The sequence below is a fragment of the Carassius gibelio genome, chromosome B25, assembly GCF_023724105.1.
Source record: "Carassius gibelio isolate Cgi1373 ecotype wild population from Czech Republic chromosome B25, carGib1.2-hapl.c, whole genome shotgun sequence".
Classification (NCBI taxonomy): Eukaryota; Metazoa; Chordata; class Actinopteri; order Cypriniformes; family Cyprinidae; genus Carassius; species Carassius gibelio.
The window spans coordinates 6,179,787-6,191,496 of NC_068420.1; the positions used below are offsets into that span (position 1 = coordinate 6,179,787).

General features: G+C 35.5%; 1 protein-coding gene across 1 annotated transcript; it reads right to left on the reverse strand.

The window, feature by feature from the left end:
- Nucleotides 1-1,839: 1,839 nt before the first annotated feature.
- LOC128014125 (cytoplasmic polyadenylation element-binding protein 1-like) lies at nucleotides 1,840-10,253 on the reverse strand. Its single transcript, XM_052597423.1, has 11 exons — nucleotides 10,069-10,253; nucleotides 9,790-9,987; nucleotides 7,779-7,981; nucleotides 7,426-7,681; nucleotides 6,180-6,293; nucleotides 5,686-5,775; nucleotides 4,253-4,389; nucleotides 3,967-4,165; nucleotides 3,143-3,237; nucleotides 2,973-3,053; nucleotides 1,840-2,811 (listed from the first exon to the last, which is right to left on the reverse strand). Exons 1-11 carry the CDS (start codon nucleotides 10,094-10,096, stop codon nucleotides 2,701-2,703), a joined length of 1,512 nt encoding a protein of 503 aa, XP_052453383.1. The 5' UTR covers nucleotides 10,097-10,253; the 3' UTR covers nucleotides 1,840-2,700.
- Nucleotides 10,254-11,710: the final 1,457 nt, after the last annotated feature.

Consider the following 11,710-nt stretch of genomic DNA (forward strand, 5'->3'; position numbering starts at 1 on the left):
TGTTCTGGTCGTCTCACTGGCACATTTGGGGCGGAGGCCAGTTTGGCCCAGAGTTTCTGGCTCTTTTTGCTCCTGTGGTTCTTCAGTGCAGTTAGGTAATGATATGCCAAAAGAGTTTTTACACACACAGAGACTTTCTGGAGGTTTAGATTTGAGTAGAATCACATGAATGCATCTGTGTCTCACTCTCAGGGTCGGCGGCTCCATTCCTGTCATCTTCTCCTGTTTTTCTGAGTTTCAGCCACGTTTGAGGAGGGAGGTTATGATCAGCGCTCTAGGATGACTGGAAATATTTTAACAGCAGGTAAAACGATCATCCTCTGAGCTGAGAGATGAGTGTCTCTAAAATGCTGCCTAGAAGGTTGGACTAATAATTTGTTCCTGTTTTAATATTAAAACATGAGCAGTAAATAACACAATCAAAACATCTAGAGATTTACTCATGTTTAAACAAGAATTAAATGAAAGACAACAATACATAGCCAATAATGTACATGCAGTATGAATAAAAAATATAAAAGATATATAAATAAATAAAATAAAAATGCACAAGACAAAATTATATGTACAATTGCTAAAAATATAAACACTTCATAAAATAACTATTAAATAAAATATATGTGCTTAAGCAAAATTGTATTAATACATAAATATAATTAATACATTAAAAACAGAAAGATATAAAGATATAAAAATGTATAAAGTATATGCCACTATTTAAAAAAAGGCCCTAAATGATAAGCTAATAAATATGCAGTACTCATTCATTGTCATCTGCACAAAACATTCACACATAAATATCTTGTGTTTTGTTCATTTGTGGGTTGTTGGTGACTTCCAGAACATATTTGATTGCTCATTGGGTTGGTTGGATTTTCAGAGTTGGCGTCTTTTTGCACTTATTTCAGACTGTTGATGCCAGAGAGCCCCAAGTTCCTCATGGAGGTGCATACCGAATGATACTTTACTTTTTACTGTAGACTGCTTGAAAAGTTCAATGAATAAACCAACTTTTATAGATTTGGTGGCACATTATTTCACTATGTGTTCCTCTTCCACAGGCAGGACGTGAGTGTCACAGTGAGACAGAGGCTTTGTCGGTGTTCCAGAAGATGTTCAAACTGAACAACAGATGTGCCACAAAACCATTTCCTGTATGTACATTGATGTCTGCAGTCATTTCTAGGCCAAACTTATTCACAAAGGAAACTATTATTATGGTCTGTCAGTTGATAAAACAGAGTTTCTCTTAACAGGGCAGCGGGTCTTATAGTAAGATCCAGAGATGATGGAGTAACAGGCTCTGGATCCCATGAAACAGCTGTTTGTTGGAGCACTGGCTTCCAGAAGTGTGGTTCTGCTGATTCGATTTTTCTGCATTTCATTTGGGTACATAAATTATACAAATGATAAAGGCAAAGTATTCTGCCAATTTAAGTTGTATTTTTCTTTTTCTTTTCTTAAGTCCACTAATAATGTTAGTTAAGGTTTTTACACCCATTTTTTCTTGCAACAACAAAAAAATAAATGTTGGGTGGTATTTGATTTTATATTTGTTTATTTTATATAAGCCGTGTTACATTTTACATTAGTTAATTGTATAATACCAAGAATGTATGTTATATGAATGTATATTATACATAGAAGTGTTATTTGTTTATACCAGTGTTGAGTGGTATCTGATTTGTGATCTAGTTTTGATGATATTGATGAATTATAATAGCTAATAAATGAAACCAGAGTATATTTAATAACTTTACATTTGTCTTTGCATATTTCATATTTAGAGGTTTTTTTCTAACACTTTCATTATTGAGCCAAGAAACAAACAGAACAATGTTTCAGTGCTTCAACAACTTTATTTTGTCCAATCAGAACATTTGTAAATAACCATGGCAATCTTTGCAGAGCGATGAGGTAGAGACTTTGAAATTCTAAAAAGCGGCTGCAAAAGGCAACGAGGAAGAGATTATACTCTTTGGCACAGCTTCAGCAAGAAACCAGAGCGGCTAACTAAGGTTAGGAGGATTTAACACAAAATCCCAAACTCAACGCGAGGATTCCACCTCTATCTGCTCAAACAAACAATTTTAAAACCACTGGCAAACGTAGTGTGAAGTTAATATTAAAAAAGTGCTATGGATTGTTAAAAAACTATATACAGCACAGAGGTCAGAGAACCATCCGGAGTTGCTAACGTGTGTCCGATCTGATGGATGATTGACGGCGGGGTGGATGCTAAGCTGGAGCATTTCACAAGCCAAGATGCTCATCAACCATTTAATAGAGTGTTAAAAAGGTTAAATAAAAAGGCCTTCGAGGCTTGAGGCAGGCAAACTTAAAAAATCAGGTTCATATGCTATGACCTAAACCAGCCGTAGAAAAACAGGTAAACCCACCTTCAAAATTAATGAAATGAATCAAAATAATGGTCTTTAGACACTGGTAACAAAAGAGAAGCTGAAGGCACCGACTGGTATTGGCCTGCATCAGAGGGTCAAACCTGGAGATAAAAACTAATAATCTGTGCATGCGAAATCTAAAACACAACTCCTTGGCGATGGCTGTCTGGTTAACTGTGCAAACATCAATGAACCCTTCAGAGTGCATAGAGCCTTAATGAACAAGAACGAGAGCGAGTGCAATACAACGCAGTGACTTCCTTCCTCAAAACAGTGAACTCTGCGCCGGCCGGCCGGTTTATTTGTGGTTCAGGCTCTTCTGGTTGCGCATGAGAGGCTGATGGCTGCTCAACACGTCCAGAGAGTGCCGCCAATGCCAGCATGACCGACAGTAGTATTTGAAACAGGCCTGAAGAGTTGAAAAATTATGTACAATTATTGTTCACCATCACATTGATGCAAATGTACCATTTGATTAAAGGCAAAGAACACCATGTGAAGAGACATGAGAATCAAGCTGAAGCTAAGTGAACGGAGCTGTGACGCTTGATATGACGATGTGATTCCTACCTGAGCCCTGCAGAAGAACGGCCCGGGCTGACTGTTACATATTTGGCACATGGAGTCATCCAGATACGGGTCGATCTGGACCTACAGAGGGAACATACAGAGAGAGAGGGAGATACACAGAGCTGATCATCCCGCAGCATGTGATATATCTGAGTTCTGCTCTTCTGTACCTTCTTGGTAAACTTGCAGGTTTTTATCTGCACAAACGCTGCGGTCACGGCTTTCAAGTAGCTCCTCTGACTTCTGAACGTCACTCTGCCAGAGCCTAGATGAACAAACAAAATACATTCACTCTGTGGCAAAAATATAGATATAAACTATATATACACTGTCAAAAACAATTTAAGTATTAAATGAAGATTTTAAAATGATTTTGAATGCCTCTCCAGTCACATAATCCTTCAGAAATCATTCTAATATGCTCATTTTTAAGAATTTTTGTTAATGCTGAAAACGTTGTTTTTGCAGCTTAATATTTTTTTGGAAACAGTAATACATTTTTTCAGGTTTCTGAAATTAATAGATAAAAAGAACAGCATTCCTTTGAAATAATTTATCATGCATCCTTGCTGAATAAAAGTACAAATTAATTTTTTTATTGTGCCCCTTTTGTATATTGTTTCAAAGTTTCCATAAGAATATTGCAATATTAAACTGTTTTCAATACCAATAATACTAAGAAATGTCTCTAGAGCACATGTGACACTGAAGACTGAAGTAATTATGCTCAAAATTCAGCTTTGCATCACAGGAATACATTAGATTTTGAAATATATTACAATAGAAGACAGGTACTTTAAACTGTAATAATATTTCACAATATTACTGCGTTTACTGTATTTTGTGATCAAATAAATGCAGTTTCGGTGAGCACGATAGACTACTCTTAACTTTATTATAATTCCAAATTATTCCAGTGATTCCAAACTTTTGGTTACCAGTATAAATTCTACAGCTATTTTTTCCAGTGTAGATGAGAGGAGAATGCACAGACCTATGGGATATTTGTGCTTGTCTGTGTCGATGCCTGCATACATGACCCCTCCGAAGAGCTCGTCCATGATGTGGGCCAGACCCTCTGCGTTTAACATCCCGTGCAGAGCGCCCACGAACACCGTCTTACTGCGGCAGAGGCGCTGGGAGGGACAGCGGATGAAATTGCTGTCTGAGATCACCCAGGGGATGACCTGTACCTGCAGTACAGCGAGTGACAGAGCGGGCTCAGAGGTCAGGGGTCAGGGGTCAGTAACAGCGTATGTTTAGGTGCATGTGATTCTCACTTCTTTGCTTTGGATCCGCCTGCTGGACAGTTTGTAGTAGAACTCAAGATAATCGTCAGACTGCAGACGGTGCTGAGTACAGGTCTGCAGGAGCGTCTTCACTGACTTTTCCCAGTCAAACAGCAGATACACATAACCTACACCAAAACATACTGGATATGAAAACAGTATTCTATATATATTTATATTAGTGCTGTCAAATGATTAATCATGATTAATTGCATTCAAAATAAAATATTTTGTTTACAAAATATAAGTGTGTGTACTGTGTAAATGTGTATACTGTGTGTGTGTGTGTGTATATATTTATACATATATATATTGTATATATATATGTGTTTTTTTTGTAATTTATTGATCACAATATAATTTGTTTTTATTCTCTCTGTATTTTTTTATTGTTGTAATTTTTATTGCATTACATTCACAATCTCTGAAGCATTTTCTATTAATTTAATATTTTTTTGTTCATAAAAAGGACTTTTCAGTTGTGGAAATCAAAACAAGTATAAGTGCCACAAAGTCAATGGTTAACCAGGTAAAATAAGATTATTATAAATATTAAATGTACATATATATCAATAATTGCATAAATCGATCAATTATAAAGCAGCCTGCATTTATAAAATATATGCATGTAAAATATTTGTTTAACTAAAATCGATATATCTTTGTAAAATCTAATTTTTATTTTTTTATACTTTAATTATTAAATGGTTTGAAGATTATTTTATTGTCACAATGAAAGGCATTTTAAGTAGGGTTATTGTAATCTAAAACGAATATTATTGAAGACGTTTTAAAGTAATTTGAATTTAAATAAACCAAAATTATATCAATAACCTTTGAAATTAAATTACTTACTGGAAATAAATAAAAAGAAAAACTCAATTAATACTACAGCTGAAATAAAAACGAATTAAAAAAAACAAAAAAAACAATAAAAAAATATATTCAAAATATTAATAAAAAACTATACTAGTATATAAAGAATAACAAAATAACATTGATTTAAAGGTGCTACAGTAGATATTCACTGAAATATCAGTAACAATATAAATTGAATAACAATTGAAATATCAATAACAATATAAAAGTTATTATTGCTGTATTTGATTAAACTCAGCAAAGATTTCCCATCAGAAAGGTATGTGACACAGATGCTGAGAATCTGGAAAAGATTTTAATAGAACAAGTCTTCTAATAGAAAGTCTTCTATTTCCTGAAAAGCATGAATAATCCACCAGGGGGCAAAATACATGTCACACAAAAAAAGAACAAAAAAGTTAGTTCTTAGATGCTTCAGATTTGATAAATATAGCTTTATCTGGTTAAACATCAAATATGTTTCCACGTTTGTAATTTTTGCCGTGACTCAGTATGAGATGCTGCTGGATTGTAGATGATATATATGCTGCTATAAAATGAAATACCTTGCGGAGGACAGCGTGGATGTTTACCATCTTTCCCAGGCCACTCGACTTTCAATGGACCAAAAACACTGAATGTGTTCAAAAGACTCGCTAGACAGAGAGAGAAAGGTTATTTACAACCTATTTGTGTTCAGAAACATAATACAGAATAACAATGGACCCTTTTCACAAGACTGTGATGATGCTCTTTTTTTTTACTTGTTTAAATTTTTAACACTACATTTTGTATTACATCACCTTTGCATCAAATGACATAAAAAAAAAGCTAGTTAATGCGTCTACGGGCGGGAAAGTGAATTTTACATCGTTCTCTCTTCTCAACTTTTTTTTTTTGATTGAACATTGTACTATTTGAGCAAATGGGAATGCAAAAAATATGTGCGGTACTCTCCCATTCACTGCCCTCGAAGTATACCCAACTACGATGACTTCCGCTGCTGAGAAACCCCAGAAATGTGTCTATTTCCATCTCAAGCGAGTGTCAGTCATCTCACCCTCTGTGATGTCCCATGGCACTCCTCCCAGAAACACTTTACAGGAGTAAACAGGGTTTTTGTAGTGACGTGGAGGAAGAAGTCCCTCCCAGGTGTAAGTGGCTTCATTTACGGCTGGGAGAAACAGTCAGTCATAAAATCACAGGATTATTAATAAAAGCTAAAGACAGTGAGCAGCGCAATTAAATGCAAGGTTTTTAATATGTGTTCTTTTAAATATTTAATCATTTTTAAAGCTTGACATATGAAATAACAGTCAGAAATCTACACACTAATCTACACAGATCTATCTATTTATCTATATTTAGAAATTGAATAGTTTAATGAACATTTAGACAAAATGTAAAAAGAACGTGTAAAAATAAATGAGTAAAAAATGCTGTTGTTTAAGTGCAAGTGCTCATCTTGAAATATTACTAACAATATAAAAGTTATTCTTATGTTTACTACATAAAAATGAGTAGATTTCACATCAAGAAGCCAGATGAACCACATCATAATAATATAATTCATTTTCAGAGGCAGCAGGTGTCTTTACTTTATCAGTGTTTTTCTTTAGAAACCTTTACTTCACCACACTCCAAATCATAATAATGTACTTTTTACTGCACTACGTTTCATATCAAACATCATTTAATACTTAATTACATTATAAATCTATTACTTTTTTACTTTTACTCAAGTAAAAGTTATTCAAAGATTTACTTGAGTACAAGAAAGTACTACTTTTTAATGTTCTTAAGTATTAAAGAAAAAAAAAAAAACTTTTATAGTGCAGTAAAAAGTATGACTTTTGAAATGTAATACGTCTAATGATGTACAGATACCTTTTTTAATTTACTCGAGTAAATTAAAAATACTTTACTACTGTCCACCTCTGTATTTTTAGCTTATACTAAAAGGCCTGGTTACTTTATAAAAGGTATAAAATATCAAGCAAAGTTTTGATCATGATGCTAATTGATAATTTTGATTAATCAATATGATAAATAGACTTTACGGAATTAATTTGACATTGCTTATTATAAATCTGACAGTCACAATGTGAAATGCTGAAAACAAGCAACTAGCCATCTGCATTCACACATTTTTACCACTTCATGTCAAGTTATAAAATAGTTTAACTTCCATAAGCGCATCGCAAAACACCCGCTTTCAGTTTCTCTTGTGTATGTAACATTTATAGTGAATCGAAGGGTAATTGTACTTCCGAATCTGTTAAGCAGGTTGGCTAATGTCTCTGTACCTGCAGCTTGTTTATGTAGTTTTGCCTCTCTCTCGATGCAGAACGTGGGTTTGTTCAAGCCCAAAGCGTCCCAGCCGGGCCAGACGGGACCAGTGGACCAGCACCCGACCTCTGACCCCTCGGCCCGAGCGCTGGGAGCGCTTGTAAAGGTGTTGAGGCGATTCTGCTCTACACGAGCATCTGTGTCTAGGTTGACACCCTCCGCCTGCAGTCTGGGCAGCAACAGGGGCAACGGAGGAGAGACTCTGAGAGAGACCTAACAGAGACAGAACTTGTTACTCCTGTAACACTGTCAGAATCACTGCACTTCCACGATGGGTTCTGTATGAGAGCGCAGTGTTGTTGTGGCTCACCAGGTGGTCAGATCCTGACGAGATCACACTGTTCTCTGAGTTGACGGGACTGCTGGATCCTGAGTGCAGCAGAGCGTGAGGCTCCAGCGCCGCCATCAGGCTGGAGAAGCGCTCCAGTGGATCTCCAGACGCAGACTCGTGGGCCCGGAAAGAGTGCTGCTGACCCGAATCAGCGCCTTCTGAAGCACCCAAGAGATCCAACGCTGCAGGAGAGAATCAGTGGGATTTGCTTTTTACTGACAGAGCAACTTTTTACAGTTTTTGTCATTTGACAATTATATCCTTTAAATTAAATTTCCTAAATGGTATGTTTTAGTGAGAAAAAAAAGTTTCCAAATATAACATGCATACATTCATCAAGGAATCCTGAAAATAAATGTAGTTTCCATAACAATATGAGGCAGCACAACTGTTTTGAACATTGATAATCATCAGAAATGTTTCTTGAGCAGTAAACCAGCATTTTCGATTGATATCTGAAGGATCACGTGACACTGAAGACTGGAGTAATGATGCTGAAAATTCTGCTTTGCATCACAGGAATAAATTACTTTTTAAAATATATTAAAATAGAAAAAAATGATTTTACATTTTCACAATATTACTGTTTTTACTGTATTTCTGTTCAAATAAATGTAGCCTTGATGAGCAGAAGAGACTTCTGTCAATAATATATATTTTTTAAAACCCTACCGAGCCAAAATACAAAAATATTTATAAAATATAAACATCAAATATGTATTACCTACTTTTTACAAACTGGCCAACATCTGGCTCAACCAGTGATGTGAGTTTGGTGGCATGTTAATGATTTGTGTATATCTGTCTGAAAATAACACTTTGTCTCTAATCCTGTAAAAAGACTGAATGAATGAGAGATGTGCTGGATGAGACAGCAGAAACCAGCTCAGTCTGTGTGTGTGTGTGTGTGTGTGTGTGTGTGTATGTGTGTCTATTACTGGATTTGGGTCAGAACAAACCCTAGGCACATCATGGCTTTCATTTAAAACACGGATGTACACACGCATTTATGCTTGTTATTTGAGATGGTGAAGCTAAAAGGGAAAGTCGAAATGAAATGCAAGCCAACGCTGATGAATCCAGCATTATGACCCACACTGAATGGTGTGAAAATGATTAGTCATGAGTGAGAAATCAAGATACGAGACATCACTACAGTTCAGACCTTCCAGAACAATCCATCAACATTGTTCTTGAAGGTCTGAACAAAAACAAAAACATTTTCATATCCTGTATGTATATGATATAGGTATACGTTTTTAAACATAAAATATCTAATTCATAAAAGCAAGAACAATTATTAATTTATATGTACTTTACTGTAAATGTACACATATATTATAGAAAAAAATATAACATGTAACTATATTTCACTATATGATATATATATATATATATATATATATATATATATATATATAGTATAAAAATATTCAGGTAATATACATATTCTATAAAATAAAATTTTTTTTTACTATATTTTAATATATATATTCTATATTTAAGTAAAAAGATCTCTACATATTTTTAATTATCATATATTTAAATAAAGTATTTAAATGAATACAGAAATCATACATTCAATTAACGATGCACTTAACAGTAAATATAGATATCATATAAAAAAATATAAAAGTATGTATTTTACGTTTATATATATAAATATGTATAATGTATATATAATGTATATATAAAGTAACAATATTAATAATATTCAAGGCAGTCTCTGAAGTCAATTTCTTATTTAATTTATTCAAAATTTTGCTACTCAAGTAAATGTATCTCATTTAAAGGGATATCAATATATTATTATCTTATTTGCATTACAAAATATTGTATTTTTATATTAAATATTACAAATACTTATTTTATTTATATATTTATGTATATTCCTACATAATCAAGACTAAAGCACTGAGAAGCTGTCTGAAACTAGCTTGAACAGAAAGATGAGAGCGGCTATTCAACATTTAAGCACAGGTTCACTCACCGGGCGTTTGGGAGCAGGGTTGGGTCGGCCGCTGGGACTCGGGGCGGCTCCAGGGCTGCTGCTTCCAGTAGGGGAAGCTCAGAGACAGCAGGCCCAGACTGAGCTCATCAACACTGGGCACGGCAGCCAGAGGATCCTGCTGCTCTGGAGCCAACAGCATGCTGCTAACCAGCGGAGAGCAGGCTGTGCCCGAACCATCTATGAGAGCGAGAGAAAAGAGAGAGAGAGAGAGTTACAGAGGCACAAAAACACACATCCGAACCTGGTTCCCATACCGACCTGCCGTGGGTCCAGTGTAGTTCATCATACTGCTGTGTGTTCATCACTGACCTGTTAAACATGTGACCGGCCTGCTCAAATCTCACACACTGCTGCTAGTGCTAAAGCCATGCTCACTTCATCACACACTCGCTCGGTCTGCCAGAGCAGCCTCACCACCTCCCGTCCCTGTGTGTGTGTGTGTGTGTGTGTGTGTGTGTGTGAATCACGTGTACTGTCTGTCTCTCTGGCCCGTCTCCCGTTCATGGCCTGACTCAGCAGAGAGACAGACGGAAGTGGGCAGGGCTCCACTGATCACTGTGATTCAGCTCATTTGATTTCACACACACTCGGCTCTCTCTGTTGATCCCAGGCTGTACCAGACGCACCCTAGTGTCCGAATAAAGGGGCGTTCATACTAACAGCGACGTGATGGGGGTGTGTCCAAAAGTACCCTTTTTATATTAAGGGGGTCATATGATGTGATTAAAATTTTTATTTTCTCTTTGGAGCGTTACAAGCTCTTGGTGCATAAAGAAACTCTGTAAAGCTGCAAAGACCTAAAGTCTCAAATCCAAAGAGATATTCTTTATAAAATTAAGTCAACCACACCCCTCTAAAACCCCTCTTTCTTACACACCCCCACATGTCTACGTCACGATGTGGGAAGATTTGCATAAAGCCGCCCAAATGTTCACGCAAAGAAAGAAGTTTGTAAAGGGGTATGTTAAAGGGTGTAACATTTCTGTCACAGGCTTGAAGCATTCGGCCAATCACAACACACTAGACAGTTGCCCAATCAGAGCACACCTCTCTTTTAAGACCTATGAGCTTTGTAAAAATCGACGCATTTCAGAAAGGCGGGACACAGAGGAGAAACAATAATGTACATTATGTGGAAAATAATGTGTTTTTTTTAACCTTAAACCGCATTAACCCATTGCATTACACCAAATACACAAAATAATGTTTTTAGATGAGAAAAAGTAACGCAGAAGCAATGAGATGCATTACTTTTCATAAAGAGTAACTTATTGACTCAACGAATTGTTTTTTTAGGGAAAAACGCAATATTGTAATGCACTACTTTCAAAAGTAACTTTCGCCAACACTGGCACCACAATAGCTGTGTCCAAAAGTATGAAACACGGTGAAACATGATGTCCAGATTTATGCATTGTCCAATGTGCCGTGTTTGGTCATTGGCGCTCAGTTTTGAAGCCGGTTTTATTTCAAACTAATCACCTAACATACTTTGTGACAAAAAATCCAGCTATTATTGTGGTAAAAATGAATAAATTAAACTGTAAAAAAAAAAATTAAAAGCTGTAAGTAATATTGAAAATACTGTTTCAGTCTTTCTAATTCAAAAAGTTGTGTTACTTGCTGTTTCTTTGTAATAATTTGTGAAATTTACTAGCCCACATATAAAAATCCAGTAAAATCTTTGAATATAGTAAAACTTTACCTGACAAATATATTCCACATACAGTATTAAAAAATGATATTCTCCAAGGAAAGGTAATGTGTACGGTGCCCCACACATGACTGATTATTTTAAATAAACAGCGGAAGAGGAAAGTATCAAACTATCAGTGTTGCAGAGTAAGTTATTCCTAATATACAGTAACAACACTTTATAATAAAGTTACATTTGTTAACA

Bases quoted from the DNA above. Each gene is read 5' to 3' on its own strand.
- LOC128014125 (XM_052597423.1), bottom strand. From the start codon at position 10,096: ATGATGAACTACACTGGACCCACGGCAG. The intron at 6,294-7,425 runs GTACAGAGACAT...TGTTTCTCCCAG, and splicing joins ACTACATAAACAAGCTGCAG to CCGTAAATGAAGCCACTTAC. The intron at 4,166-4,252 runs GTGAGAATCACA...GCTGTACTGCAG, and splicing joins GGCGGATCCAAAGCAAAGAA to GTACAGGTCATCCCCTGGGT.